This window comes from Pogoniulus pusillus, chromosome 35 (assembly GCF_015220805.1).
Source record: "Pogoniulus pusillus isolate bPogPus1 chromosome 35, bPogPus1.pri, whole genome shotgun sequence".
NCBI lineage: Eukaryota > Metazoa > Chordata > Aves > Piciformes > Lybiidae > Pogoniulus > Pogoniulus pusillus.
The window spans coordinates 2,603,976-2,619,405 of record NC_087298.1 but is presented as its reverse complement, the minus strand read 5'-3'; the positions used below and the strand labels follow the sequence as shown (position 1 = coordinate 2,619,405).

The 15,430-nt window shown below is 51.8% G+C and overlaps 1 protein-coding gene across 13 annotated transcripts in view; it reads right to left on the bottom strand.

Annotated features, from left to right (window-relative positions):
- EHMT1 (euchromatic histone lysine methyltransferase 1) overlaps positions 1–15,430 on the bottom strand; it is a 153,313-nt gene that overhangs the window by 26,451 nt on the left and 111,432 nt on the right. For all 13 annotated transcript variants that reach the window (XM_064171526.1, XM_064171532.1, XM_064171534.1 and 10 more), the window contains 7 exons: positions 13,472–13,698; positions 11,778–11,942; positions 10,754–10,836; positions 8,828–8,934; positions 7,409–7,531; positions 4,119–4,220; positions 2,571–2,675 (listed from right to left, as the gene is read on the bottom strand). In XM_064171526.1, coding sequence (XP_064027596.1) covers positions 2,571–2,675; positions 4,119–4,220; positions 7,409–7,531; positions 8,828–8,934; positions 10,754–10,836; positions 11,778–11,942; positions 13,472–13,698 — 912 coding nt within the window. The remainder of the gene's footprint in view (positions 1–2,570; positions 2,676–4,118; positions 4,221–7,408; positions 7,532–8,827; positions 8,935–10,753; positions 10,837–11,777; positions 11,943–13,471; positions 13,699–15,430) is intronic.

Below are 15,430 nucleotides of genomic sequence, written 5' to 3'. Positions count from 1 at the left end.
TCTCAGCAGAGCAGAGGGGTAGGATCCCCTCTCTCCATCTGCTGTCTGCCCTTCTCTGGATGCAGCCCAGGCTGCCATCGGCCTTCTGGGCTGCCATCGGCCTTCTGGGCTGCCAGTGCCCATGGCTGGCTCATGCCCAGCCTCCTGCCCACCAGCATGCCCAAGTCCTTTCCTGCAGGGCTGCTCTCAATGTCACCATCCCCAGGCCTGGACTGATATCTATGATTGTCCCACCTAGGTGCTGGACTTTGCACTTTGCTTTACTGAACCTCAGACCACCTCTGCAGCCTGTCCAGGGCTCTCTGGATGCGATCTCATCCTTCAGACTTACCAACACCACCACTCAGTTTGGTACCACCTGCAGAGTGTCTGAGGGTGCCCTCCTCAATCTCACTGCCTATAGCATTGAAGCAGCAAGGCTCTGGAGCAAGGCAACAACACCACGAGGCCTCTCTCTTGCCTTGAATTTTGAGCTTATTAGGCACTGCATCAGATCCAGACCTGCCTGAGAACTACCTAAGCTACCCAAGAGGCTCCTACCAAGATAAGGCTTTCAGACTACAGACAGCAGCTCCCTGGGAACAGCTGGGGCCCTTTCTGAGCCCCATAAGACAACTGTGCCAACACCTACCCCCTGCTAGCACCTAAGACACAAACTGAGGCATTAAGGGAGATAAAACCAAACCTTCCTTGAATTAAAACATGGCACCAGGAGCCTTGGACACGAGAATGCACTGCCAGGAGGCATGCTCGTGTGTGGAGGGATGGCAGGGTAGGTGCTGCACTGTAACAGCTGAGGGCAGGAAGCAGTGAAGCTGCTTACCCTTCATTAATCAACCTAGCTCATGTCTGCAGGCCAAAGCCTGGAGCAGCCCATCACAGCCCAGCTCACAGCCAGGCTGGCCTGGCAGGTACTTCAGGAGTTTCAGCATTATAGAATCACAGAATCATGCTGGTTGGACAAGACCTTTAAGATCATCCAGTCCAACCATTCTCTAACTCTTCCACGGCTGGTGCTAAACCCTCAGCACCACATCTCTGCACCTTTCAAGCACCTCCAGGCATGGGGACTCCACCACCTCCCTGGGAAGTGTGTTCCAGGCTTTGAGAAACTTCAGTAGAGAAGTCTCTTCTGATATCCAACCTAAACCTCCCCCGGTGCAACTTGAGGCCATTTCCTCTCATCCTGTCACTTACCACTAGGAGGAAGAGACCAGAGACCAACTCCCACCTCACTCCAGCCTCCTTTCAGGAACTTGTAGAGAACCTCCTCTTCTCCAGACTAAACACCCCCAGCTCCCTCAGCTGCTCCTCACCAGCCCTGTTCTCCAGGCCTTTTGCCTGCTTTGTTGCCCTTCTCTGGACATGCTCCAGTCCCTCAATGTCCTTCACGGAGTGAGGGACCCAAGAGTGACCCCAGTACTCAAGGTGTGGCCTCACCAGTGCTGAGTAAAGAGGACAATCACTTCCCTGTTCCTTCTGATCACACCATTGCTGATCCAGGCCATGATGTTGTTTGCCTTCTTGGGCACCTGAGCACACACTGGCTCGCAGTCATCTGCTGCTGAACAACACCCCCAGGTCTTTCCCTACTGGGTGGCTTTCCAGACACTGTGCCCCAAATGTTCATGGAGTTGTGCAGGACCTAGCAGTTGGCCTTGTTGAACCTCATACAGCTGACCTTGGCCCATCAATCCAGCCCAGCCAGATTCCTCTGTAGAGCCTCCCTACCTTCAAGCAGATCAGCAATCCCAACAGCCTTACAGAGAGGAAGGCAAAAATAAGAAACCTGCTATGAAGCAAAGAAGAAAAGGAGCAGTGCTGACCTCTTGAGCCTCCCAAAGAGAACCTGGCTCCAAAGGAGACAGCAGCTCCCCTGCCTCTGCTCACCTGCAAATCCCTGGGGAACCTGCTGCAAGGTGCTGCTGGGGGCAGGGAGCTGCCAGGGACTTCCAGACAGAGGACATCCCACTTGGGCAGCATTTACAGAGGTGAAGAGCAGGCCACGAGCCAGCTCCAGCGGGCTGAGCTGCCAGCCTGGGCATGCTCTGTCTGCACTGGTGACTACATCACTGCTGTGCCAAGGAAAAGCCAGACTTGCCACACTTGCTGACTGAGAGCCTGCCCAATCTGTCCAGAAAACATCAGCACAGGTTTATGTCCCTCAAAAGGCACTCAAGAGGCCCCTAACCCATTCCTAGTGCACACTGGTCCGTGACCAACGCAGAGCTGGTGAGTCTGGACTCAAAGGTATCTGCCTCCTGCCCTGTCCAAGTGGACTCAAATGAGCTAGACACAGCCAGGCACAGAACTGACTACAGCCTGAGCATTTGTACAGCATCCTGATGGGCTCTGTCAGAAGAGCTGCAGGAAAAAGACATCTTGGCAGCCTCTTCCCAGAATGTGGGGGAGAATTCCCTCACCAGATACCATTCACTCACTGCCCCAAAGCAGTGAATCCAAAGGGACCACTCCCTGCACTGAGCCTGAAATCTGCCTCCTTGGCCTTGCTTGGGTTTTAAACAGAGATTGAGGCTCCCTCCTCCAAGGGGCTGCAGGAAGAGCCTCACGTTGTCACGGATGTTGATGTCCGACCCCTTGGCGAGCAGCAGCTTCACCAGCTCGATGTGCTTGTACTCGGTGGCCCAGATCATCGGCGTCCAACCTCCGTCGTCCTGAGGAGAGAAGGGAAGGCTCAGACCCTCAGAACAGGCAGGACAGTCTCCTGCTGCTTCCCAAGCCTCATGCCAGCCACAGACCCCTTCTCCTCTCACATGTTTCTTTGCTGCAAGAGTGGTCAGGGATTGGAAGAGGCTGACCAGGGAGATGGTGGAGTCCCCATCCCCGGAGGCGTCCAAGAAACCTGTGGCCATGGCACTTTGGGACATGGTTTAGTGGCTATGGTTGCTGGTTGGACTGGATGACCTTAGAGGGCTTTTCCAACCCAAACAAGTCTATGCTTCTGTGATCACCCTCCTTCAGTCTGTGCTGCAGGCTGGAGCACAGACTGAAGGATAAACTCAGCAGGCTGGAGTTTATCTGCAGCTCAGCGTACCAGCAAGGGCTCCAGGGTGTCCAAACACAGCTGACTGTCCAAAAGACACAACCAATATCCAACCAGTCTAAAAGCCCTTACAAAAGCTCCCTGAGAAGCCTGGGGGAGCTGGTATTCAGCCAGCATAAGGAACCCTCATGCAGCATTCCCTCACCTCAGTGCAATGGATTGGTTCTGTGATGGCAAGTGCCAGACTGGACCCATCCCACAGCACGTCTGTGACGGAATCACAGAATGGTCTGGGTTGGAAGGGAGGTGTAAAGGTCATCCAGTCCAATCCCCTGCAGTCAGCAGGGACATCTGCAGCTAGAGAAGATTACTCAGAGCTCCAAACAATTTGACCTGGAATGCTCCCAGGGATGAGGCATTTGCCACCTTCCTGGACAACCTGGGACAGGGTCTCACCACCCTCTGCATAAAGGAGCTTCCTTCGATCTCATCCGAATCAATCAGCTTCAAACCATCAGCCCTTGGCCTGTCACAACAAGCCTTGCTCAAAAGTCTGTCCCCAGCTTTCTCATCAGCCCTTTAAGTAGTGAAAGGCCACCAGAAAGTCTCCCTGGAGCCTTCTCTTTTGCAGACTGAACACTCCCAACTCTCCCAGCCTGACCTCACAGCACTGCTGTGGCCTTCTCTGTCCCTGCCCCGACAGATCCCTGTCTGTGCTGTACTGAGGACTCCAGAGCTGGCCCCAGCACTGCAGGCAGGATCACAGCAGAGGGGCAGAATTCCCTCCCTGCCCCTGCTGCCCATACTGCTGGGGATGATCCCACCTGCCCCCTGCTAGGATGAGCACAGCTGAGCAACAGACTCTACCTGCAAATTCAGGGTGAAGGAGAAACTGCAAATCAAAGTACAGGGAAAGAAAGGATCCATGAAGCCAGTGGAGGGGATCACCATCTCTGGCAAACCAGGATGCCCATGGCATGTCACCCCATAGTTTTTGAGGTGCCCACCAGCAGCAGGACTGTAGCTGAGTAGCTGCTGTGCAGACAGCACAGTGCTGAGAACGAGCTCCCCGATCTGAGAACAGCAGCTTCTGCCCCTTGCAGGAAGGCCTCACCTGGCAGTTGATGTCCATCTTCCCGTTGGAGAGGAGGTACTGAACAACATCGTAGTGCCCCTTCTTGGCAGCCAAGTGCAGGCAGGTGGAGCCCTCCACATCCTGGGCACAAGCACAGAACAAGCACTCAGAGGAACCACAGAGTGAATCACAGAACCATGCAGGCTGGCACAGCCCCTCAGGAGCACCAAGCCCAACCCAGAGCCCTGCTCTGCAAGATTCACCTTAAACCACAGCCCCAAGCACCACATCCAAACCACCCTGAAACACAGCCAGGCTGGGGGACTCCACCACCTGCCTGGGCAACTCATTCCAGTCCCTGACCACTCTCCCCATGAAAAACTTTTTCCTAATGTCCAATCTAAATCTCTCCAGCCTCAGCTTGAGGCCATTCCCTCTTGTTCTGTCTCCAATTCCCTGTGAGCAGAGCCCAGCAGCAGCCTCTTCACAATGTCCCTTCAATGAGGTCTGCCCTCAGACTCCTCTGTTTCAAACTAACCATCCCCAGCTCCCTCAGTCACTCCTCATAAGATTTATTCTCTGGGTCTTCCATGACATTTATTCTCTAGGCCCTCCAGGACATCTCTTAGCAGTGTTCCCCATGTCTGTGTGTCACTGGTGATGCTTAGCAACACCAGAGATGTTCAAGAGATGGAGCAGAGGACTCCTAAACCCCCCTGCCCACTGCCATGGGAGAAGGGTGCAGCACCAACCAACACCAACACTGAGCTGAGGAAGCCTCACACAAAGCTCAGAAGTGATGCAACTCATGTGAAGTAGGAGGCTGAGAGTGCAAAGGTGATGGGAAGAGACACCTTTGCAGAGCCTAGGGAAAGTACTAACCCCAGACCCTGGCAGATGCTCCTCTTTCCCAACAGACCCTCTCCAACTCTCGTCCATCTACTGGAAAGCCAAGAGGAGGCAGAAATCCCTCAGAGAGGCAGAACTTGCACTTTAATCAGTAAAGCAACCTTGGCTCAACCAGAGATGCTCCATTTATCCAAGATTTTTGCTCTGTTATCTTGGCTCAACCAGAGATGCTCCATTTATCCAGGATTTTTCTCTGTTTCCTTGGCTCAGCTTGAGCTGCTCCATTTATCCAGGATTTTTCTCTGTTTCCTTGGCTCAGCCTGAGCTGCTCCATTTATCCAGGATTTTTCTCTGTTTCCTTGGCTCAGCCTGAGCTGCTCCATTTATCCAGGATTTTTGCTCTGTTACCTTGGCTCAGCCTGAGATGCTCCAGGACCTTTGCTCTGTTTCAATGGCACCTGGCAGCAAGGGCAGAGGGGTGCTCTGCCCAGAGGCTAGGAGCTTCCCAAAAGACCAAGTCCCCATTGTGCCTGCAAGCATCTGGCTCTGAGAAAAGAGTTAAAAACAACCCTAAAGGGTGAAAATGCCTCTGGGAGCTGAGAACACCAGGTCTGGTGGAGATGGACAGGCTGTGAGTCATGACGGAGATACTCCCACACTGACAGCAAAGGATCTCCGCGGCTGGAGCCTGATTTTTATCAGGCATTTATATCCCAAGAGCTTAGCACATGGCAAGGCCCAGAGACCAGGAAATAAGGAGGAGGAAATGAAGGACTGAAACCCTAAGTGACTCCTTCCAGCCAAGCCTTTGGAAGCAACATCAGAGGCAAGAGCTTCCGGATGGAGCCGAGCAGAGAACATGGTGCACGGCTAGGGAGCAAGGATGGGATGTCTCAGGTCAGGGATTACACTGCATGGGCTTTTTGGGGTACAGAGGGGGTTTCTACACCCTCAGAAGTGCCTGTCACATCTGAATAACACCACAGCTTTCCCCTTGGATGAGCTAAGGGCAGCCTGCAGAGAGCCAGGTGGATTGTAATAGGAAGTGTCTGCAGGTTTTGAGTGGGGTTTTTACCTCCTGTTACCTCCACCCTGGACTCTGAGAAGCCCCCACCACTGTCCTCAGTGTTGCTCTGCCCCTGCACTCGGGCAGGACTGGGCTGAGCAGGTTCAGCTCACACTCACACCAGTGAAGGGCTGTTATTTCTCACCCAAACGGTTGGAGCTGATTCTGAACTGCAAGGTTGCTGCTTTCAAAGAGATGACTAATTTGGTGCAAGAAACTAATTAACATAATAAACTAGTCTAGACTTCAGATGTGATCTCAGGCTTCTCATTCACTTCTGCAAGCTCAGGATATTTCCCTTTGCCTTCCAGAGCAGTAAACCCTCTTTGTTCTCTTCCACTGGAATACATCAGGTGAGTGATGTCTGGATCGCTCCAAGACACCTGGGCCAGTGGCCAGCACGAGCCCACACCTGCCTGTCCTGGCCTTTCTGCCTTCCCAGCACACAAAAACTCTCCCAAAGACCCATTTAAGGCTGGGGGTGGGCAGCACTTAACACCTTGTGTAATCCTCCTGGCCCTGCCAGCTCCTTTGGCCAGGAGCATCCCCACCCTGCCATGCTCCAGAGGAGTGCACCAGCAGCAGCAGCGGGTCCCGACAACGAGAAGCTCACAGGGGGAGGGTTCCTGTGCTCCAAATAGCATCTGATTTATAGGGCTAATAAACAGGCTGTATGTTTTCCAAGATGGCAAAGGAACCAGAGCATGCTAAAGGCAAGCAGACAGCTGCATTTGATTGTGTTTGTTTAAATTAAAGGGTAGACTTTAAAGATAGGGGGCAATTTGGCCACTGCAGCATGACTGCAAGCAACCACACATCAGTCCTCTGGACAGCAAGACTTCCCCTCTCGTTTTTGCTGGCTTGGCAAGCACCTAATAACCAGCCTGGTTTAAAATGTCACCCCAAAATTCTCATTATTGGAGTCTATAGAGAAGAAAATCTGAACTCAAACTCACTGTCACGGATCTGTGCCACTGATATTTAGTGGTCCCATATGAAATCTAACCCCCCACACACATGTGTGGTGTCACAAACTGCTGTAGCAAGTGACAGCACTCACCCCAAACTGCTCACAGCCAGGACACTGCACCATTGAAATGACTCTGCCAACACCCACAGTCTTGCCAAGCCTTCCTGCCCAAGACAAGCAAGTTCCTTTCACAGAATCACAGAATGAAGCAGGTTGGAAAAGACCTCCAAGATCATCAAGTCCAACCTATCACCCAGCCCTTCTAATCAGCCTCCTTGTTTGCCCAGCACTGCAACTCCTTTTGGTCTCATCATTTTGGAGCAGGTTCCATGAGAACACCCCTGTCTTTGATCATTTTCCACTCTGCCTGTGCACTTCCAGCCAAGACATAAACCTGTCAAGAAACGAATGGTGAAGAGAGGCTTCTCCAAGAGAAAAAGGTACCTTGGGATCCACCAGTGCTCCAGCCTTGATAAGGTATTTCACAGTTTCCAGATGGTTGTTTTCTGCTGCTTCCATCAGTGGAGTCCTCTGGTCTTCAGAGCAGCTGTCAATATTAGCACCAGCCTGTTGAGAGGCCAAAAGAAATACAAGGATGGTTATAACCACTCCTGCCTAGCAGAGGAAGGATGCAGGAGTTGAGATTCTGTAGTAAGTTTGGGTTTGGTGAGTTTTTGCCTGAAATTCAGCCTCATTAACTAGGGGAAAAACCCAAACACACAAAACCAAGAGAGAAGGCAGATCAGCTTCACCTGTTCTGGAAGGCAGCAGCACTGCCTGCTCTTCCTGCTGCCTCCTCCAGCTAACCAGAGCATAAGGAAACCATCAGCTGGTATTGATTGACTCTTGTTATGGATCAACTTTGTGCTGCTACTTTCTAGATACTCTTTGTGTAACACAATCACAGAATGAAGCAGGTTGGAAAAGACCTCTAAGATCAAGTCCAACCTATCACCCAGCCCTTCTAATCAGCCTCCTTGTTTGCCCAGCATTGGAACTTCTGTTTTGTCCTGCTTTTCACTCTCACCATTTTGGAGCAGGTTCCATGAGAACACCTCCATGTCTTTGATCATTTTCCCTCACTTAGAACCCAAATTTCAGACCAGTAATTCAAACTTGCATCTTTTCTCCTTTTCACGTGTGGACATTTACACCATAGATGAAAATCCTGCTGGAGTCCCTCTGGTTTTGACAGCAGGGAAGGTAGAGGCTGCTGGCTTCCAGCTTTTTGTTACAAAGAGCAGCCTGGTAGCAGTTTGCAGATGAGCTGCAGTCTGGCAGCAGTCAGCCCATGCCTGCACATCTGGCAGTGCTGGGTGTGTTCAGGCAGAAAGGTTCCCACATGCCCTACAGTGCCCTGCATGGAAGTTTCACCTGCTGACTGCCCACACAGTGCAGCTTGCCTGGAGAATAAGCTAGAAATGCAGCTTCAGTCATGGCCTCCTAGATCTTATGGTACTCTCCACCACTCCTCACTGAGCAAACCCTCAGAAGGAGAAGGTTTCAGCACTGATTTCCATGTGTGCTTTAGCTAGGTGGGGTAGGAGACCAAAAGCCACAGGAAATTGCTTGTAGAGAAGACCTCAGAATCACAGAATGTCAGAGGCTGGAAGGGATCTCCAAAGCTCATCCAGTCCAACCCCCTGCCAGAGCAGGATCTCCTATACCAGATCACACAGGAACACATCCAGGCAGGTTCTGACTATCTCCGGAGAGGGAGACTCCACAACCCCCCTGGGGCAGCCTGCTCCAGTGCTCTGTCATCCTCACAGGGAAAACATTCCTCCTCAGGTTTAAATGAAACTTTCTATGCCTCAGCTTCCATCCATTGCCCCTTGTCCTGCCCCTTAAGTGGAGACAGACCTGAATCAGCATATGGCAGATGTCCACATGGCCAGACTCGGCAGCAGCATGCAGAGGAGTTCTCTTGTTCTGATTCTCCATTTTAAAATTAGGGTCAATTCCATCCACTGAAAAACAAGAGCAGAAGTGCTTTCAGCCACACTTCAGAGAGGAAAGTGTAGCAGAAGCAGCAGGTCTCAGCTAGAAGCTTTTAAAAGAAGGGCTGCCAGACCCTTCGCAGCCCTTCTCACAACTCACTACACACTCATGCCAGAAAGCTCTCAGGGTAGTCCCATGAACATTCAATCTGCAACAGCCCTCAAACCAAGACCTTCAGTACCACCATGGAACTTAATATCCTCCAGGCATTGCACTTTCCACACAGGCCACCTCCCTCAGATTCACTATCCTCCAGCTCTCAGTGCAGTCAAACCACAACCACCACAAGAGGAGTGTGCTAGTTTGAGCCTGGCTGGAATATTTTGGTGAGAAGAATTAGATGCTAGGCTGTGAAAAGGGAACCAAGGTGATGGCTGCTGCACTCAGAGGCTTGCTGAGATGGGTAAGAACAAGAACACAAATATAGATAACAGAGTTGCTCTTGGGATCTGGCTGCAGGCACTTCTCTGTCCAACCTGCTGTCTCATTAATTTGTTTGCTTCCTAACCCCCCTAGGTCGACTCTCCAAACTCACCTTGAATGTAAGGCAAAGTCTGGGAGAAGGTAGAGGGGTGGAAAGGAAGTGGAAGGGTGGTTGGGAGCCCCTCCTGGGCACTCTGCTTTCTGGCAGGGCTGCTGTGTTTCTGTATCTCTTTTAACTTGTATATTGCTGTCTACAGCTGTAGATACTGTAAATATCTGCTTGGATATTGTGCTAAGCTGTGAATATAAAGCTTCATTTCTTTCATTTCCAGGTTGGCTGAGTCTAGTCTGGGTGATTTTCTTAAGTGTGTGGGGGGGTGGGGAACACCCAAACCATCACAAGGAGAAGAGGGGGAAAAAGCTGCTGCTTTGTTTTAAGCAACCCACAAGCTGGAAACAAGAAGCCACTACCTGGCCTTTTGTCTCACCACTAGTAACTGCCATTAAGATTAGTGATCCTCTTTGCATGCCTGCAAACACAAAGCTACAAAGTAGATGGAGCTTCTCCAGCTAACAAATCTGGCCAGAGCCTCTCACAGCTGTCCAAAGACTGACAGCTGATGATGGCAGCCAGACAAAGATGTCTGGGCATGATAACATGGTGCGTATGATGAAGCCATAGTTAAATAGCAATGAATAACAGTTCTGTGCTATTCAAGACAGGAACAATGAAGCTAACACTTGGCAGAGGGGGGAAAAAAAAGAGAAGAATATGATAAATGACAAGAACAGAAAGCAGCCAAAAATGTACTGCAAAGTACTGGAGGGGAAAGGAAATGATGCCAAGGAAACATCCTGTCCTTCAAAGGAGGAGATTCCACAGGAATATTGGTTAGTTAGAACAAACTCAGCAGCTCAAAGGCATCTGGTGACAGCAAACTACAAAATCCCAACACAAATCCTGGGCATTAAAAGGCTCTTCCTTTCTGCTGTCTTGCTGGTGGGTCTTTGCTTAAGCTGACTCCCATCTTTTTACCTCTCCACTGGATGCAAATACCTAACTGCACAGAGAGGAAAGTTCTGCTGGACTGGAAGAATCACACTGGGGTCATCTGGGGACATAAACACCTTATCTGGATAAAACCATCCCCAAATGCAGCAAGCAGCTGGGAGCAGGTTCACCCTCTGGAGAAAGATGAATCCACTTCCAATGACACCTCGCTTGTGGCAGCGACTTTCTCCTCTAGCTCCACTCACAAGGGGCAGTGAGGACTGCACCGTGCTGGGAACTGGAGTCTGGCAGCTGCCAGGGTAGGAGCTGGGACTGCTGCCAGACACACAATGTCCTGGGAAGGAGCCACCTACCCAACATCAGCAGGACCTTTTGCAGCTCTCCTTGCCTTGCAGAGAAGTACAACTGCTTTGGATGGAACCGTAACTTCTTGGGCCTGCAGGTTTAAGGATAGAGAGGCACAATTATCACTCCTGGAAGAACACTCCCAGCACTTGGAGCCATCCCACCGCTACCCCACGTGCAGGGCAAAGTCTGCACCTGTGGCACAGCTGCAGAGTGCTAGCAAAACACAACAGGGCTCTATAAAAGTATCTTAGAACCTGACACACAATCACAGAGCAGTTTGGGTTGCAAGAGACTTTTCAGGTCCTCTCATCCTAGCCTTTTGCTGTCAGCACTGGAACAGGCTGTGCTGGGAGGTGGTGGAGTCACCGTTCCTGGAGGTGTTCGAGAGACCTATGGATTCTGGGGCATGGCTTAGTGGCCAAGGTGGTGTCAGGTCAAGGGTTGGACTCAATCTTAGAGGTCTTTTCCAACCCGAAGACTTCTGTGATTCTACAACAGGCCCTGCTAAAAACTCTGTTCTCATCTTTCCCATCAGCCCTTTAAGCACTGCAAGGCCACCAGAAGGTCTCCCTGGAGCCTTCTCTTCTCCAGGCTGAGTGACCCCAACTCTCTCAGCCTGGCCTCACAGCAGAGCCCTTCAACATTGCTGTGGCCTCCCCTGGTCCTGCTCCAACAGGACCCTGTCTCTGCTGTGCTGAGGACTCCAGAGCTGTACACAGGACCTCCAGCTCCAACCACAACCAGCCTTGCTCAGCAACCAATTCTGGGGCTTGGTGCTGCCAATGGGAGCTCCTCAGAGTCACAGCTGTGATTGGAAGGCCAATGAAAAGCTAAAGCCTCCAGAGACATCAGCAAGACAGTCAGAGCTACAACTGTTCTCTTGAATCAGCTGTCTGCTAGGGGTGACAAATGACTGAAGTGAATAAGAAAGGTCTGAGTCAGGCCAAAATCCACAGAAGCTGAATCTCAGTTTTCTTCTAGGTTAAGCAATTTGCTGGAAGTGGAAAGACTCAGCTGCTGCCTTCTTACTTTTCAGAGTCCAGGGCAATCAGGGCACTTTCCAGAGTTTCTTTAACTGGTCCCTGGCTCAGGCTGGTAGTAGGCTTTGGAAAAACTGAAGACCCAGCCATGTCAAACCCCTCAGCAGCTGAACTTTCTGGCTTGTCTTCCTCTGACAACCGAGTCCCAGTGCCACTGAAGGGAAAAAAAAGAGAGAGAGAGCCAAAGCACAACCATTAAAACCACACAACAGTCTGTATTGTGTGCCAAGGAGGGAAAGGAGATGGATTTTATGTACAGTAAGGCACATCAAAACACAAACCCATATATTTTACAGCCTTTCTGGTAAGCTCTTGCCCCCAAAATCTTTCCTATGACTACATTTTTCTATACTCTGTGCTACAGGAAATGCAGGAAGATAGGACAAGTCACAAAAGCCACCAGGACATGATCAGACTGGACAGGAAGCTGGAGCACTGTTCAATGCAGGCATGGTTTGACCTGTGTTTTCCTCTGTGTTTTCATCCTCTCTTTGTACTTGTGCTCACAGCGAGGTCCTGCATGAATTTCCCTGTCACTTATCAGATCTAGCAACACCAACTCATTCCATTCCTACCAATAAAAGGAGTGGTTTTAACTCCTGAACCCCTCTTATCTTCAAAACCTCTGCCTCAGCTCACACTGTGGCTGCTGTGCTCTTCTCCATCACAATGAGCCACACAGAACACGCTTGCAGATTCCTGCAGCTGAGTTTGGCTCAGAGCAGGACCACAGAGCAGGACCTGGATCTCAGGGGAGGGCTTACTCTTCAGCAGGACACCAGAGGAAGAACTTCTTCCTTGGAGTGGGACCCCAGAGGAGGAGCAACTTCTTGGAGCGGGACCCCAGAGGAGGAGCTCCTCCTTGGAGCGGGACCCCAGAGGAGAAGCTCCTCCTTGGAGCGGGACCCCAGAGGAGGAGCTCCTCTTTGGAGCGGGACCCCAGAGGAGGAGCTCCTCCTTGGAGCGGGACCCCAGAGGAGGAGCTCTTCTTCAGAGCAGGACCCCAGAGGAGGAGCTCCTCTTCGGAGCGGGACCCCAGAGGAGGAGCTCTTCTTCAGAGCAGGACCCCAGAGGAGGAGCTCCTCTTCGGAGCGGGACCCCAGAGGAGGAGCTCCTCCTTGGAGCGGGACCCCAGAGGAGGAGCTCTTCTTCGGAGCGGGACCCCAGAGGAGGAGCTCCTCTTCGGAGCGGGACCCCAGAGGAGGAGCAACTCCTTGGAGCGGGACCCCAGAGGAGGAGGTCCTCTTTGGAGCGGGACCCCAGAGGAGGAGCTCCTCTTCGGAGCGGGACCCCAGAGGAGGAGCAACTCCTTGGAGCAGGACCCCAGAGGAGGAGCAACTCCTTGGAGCGGGACCCCAGAGGAGGAGCAACTCCTTGGAGCGGGACCCCAGAGGAGGAGCAACTCCTTGGAGCAGGACCCCAGAGGATCTCCTCCTTGGAGCGGGACCCCAGAGGAGGAGTTCCTCTTCGGAGCAGGACCCCAGAGGAGGAGCAACTCCTTGGAGCGGGACCCCAGAGGAGGAGCTCTTCTTCAGAGCAGGACCCCAGAGGAAGACTCCTCTTTGGAGCGGGACCCCAATGCACTTTGCTCGATCAGGAGCACAAGCCCCCCGAATGCAAAGCATTGCCTACCATGAGGCGTGAGATCACCACCGAGCTCACCTCCCCTGCTGCCAAGCTCACCTCCCCGTTGTGGTGTCAGCCCTTCCCTCCACAGCTGCTGGTTTCTGCTGCTCGTAGGTCAGCGACACCGTCGAGGTCGTGTCTGCCTTTGCTATCGTCACCTCCTTGGCCTTGGAGGCCTCCTCCCCGCAGTGGGGGCAGTAGCTCATGTCGTTGACCTGGGAGGCACAGTTCTTGTGGAAGCGGTGGGAGATGCTGCTCTCGGGCTGACACTCCATGAAAGTGCCCTAAAGAAACCAGAGAGAAGCAGCTGACACCTTGGCCCCTGAGAGCCTTGCCCCTTCCACATGCTTCATCCGCAGAGCTCTGAAACACTTCAGTCGTCAGCACTCCTGTCCCTGGCGCTTCCAGTACAGTAAGCAAGCACTGCCACTTCTTTGGAGAGAACAAAAGCAAGGTCATGGGGAAAAAGCTCACTTGGTTAGAGACTGCAAAGCAAGTTGGGTTTTATTGTGCTTGGGAAAGAGAAGCAAGGAGTTCCAATTTCCAGCTCTTTCCTCTAAGGCTTGAAGTTCTTGCTTATGTTTCTAGAAGTGCCAGTGGACTGTAAGGATGCCTCAGAACTGGAAGAGAAAACTTCAGAGCTGCTTGCTGAGCCAGCAGCACTAACACCCCCCCCACACACCTCAGCAATGCTGTGCACAAACCATTCCAGGGCCTGCATCAATAGAACTAAATCAGCTGCTAAGCCAAACGTAACCCAAAGCCTGGGACTTCTCTGCTCAGACCAGCCCTGAGAATGTGGCTACTTCTCATTTCACAAACTTGGGCGACTTTGCCTAATATTATTTTCCCCTTCCAGCAAAATTTTCCAAACTGGAATACTCCTGAACTCACTGCCCTGCAGCATCAGCCCTGCCGTGCTCTGTGCTGCTAGTGAAGGATAAGCACAGAACAACACCACCTGCAGGTTCACCTCTGTGAAGGGTGACACATCACTGAGAGCTGCAGGAGCATGCAGGCAAAGGCTGGTCCAAATTCGACTCTCCTCCAGTAGGCACAGTCCTCCTGAGCACTCCTGGCTTCAGCAAGAGGAGGGCAGTGATGGTGCCTCTGCACTTGCCCCTGGTTAGGCCACCGCTTGAGTGCTGGATTTAATTCTGGGTGCTACAGCCTAAGAAAGACATTGAGGCCCTGGAGGGTGTCCAGAGAAGAGCAATGAAGCTGGTGAGGGGTTTGGAGGGTCATAGGATGAGTGCCTGAGGGAGCTGGGGTTGTTTAGATTCGAGAAGGCTGAGGGGAGACCTCACTGCTCTCTACAATTCCTTGAATGGAGGCTGGAGCGAGGCTGGAGTTGGTCTTTTCTCCTGAGTAACCAGAGATAGGATAAGAGAATATGGCCTGAAATTGTGCCAGGGGATGGTGAAGCTGGAGATTAGGAAATATTTCTTTGCTGCAAGAGTGGTCAGGGATTGGAACAGGCTGCCAGGGAGTTGGTGGAGTCTCCATCCCTGGAGGTGCTCAAGAAGCTGCAGACGTGGCACTGCAGCATACAGCTTAGTGGTCAAGGCAGCTGGGTTAAAGTTGGACTTGATGATCTTAAAGGTCTTTTCCAACCTTAACGATTCTGTGATTGTATAAACTCCATTTCAGCTTTTCAAAAATGCCTTTAAGGGTTTAGAGGATTTCATCCTTTAGATGATCTTTGACTCAGCATGAGAACCCAGGATGGCTCCATTTAGTACAACAATGCTGGAGACTCCTGTAGCACCTTCCATTGAGTCATCTTGATGAACACTAGCATCAGACAATTAAGCCTCCTCATCACCCCAAGAGGCCCTCAATTGGTGTTTTGCAGCTTTACCAGGAGGGAAACGAGGATGCTGAGGACTTAAAGGACTGGACCAATGCTGCTAAAAGCCCCAGTCCCCAGCAACAGAGGTGGAAGAAGGAGCAGGCTGCTTTGTTTCAGCAGCATCACTCAGGTTCCCCATCTAAACCATGGGGAGCAGGCAGGGG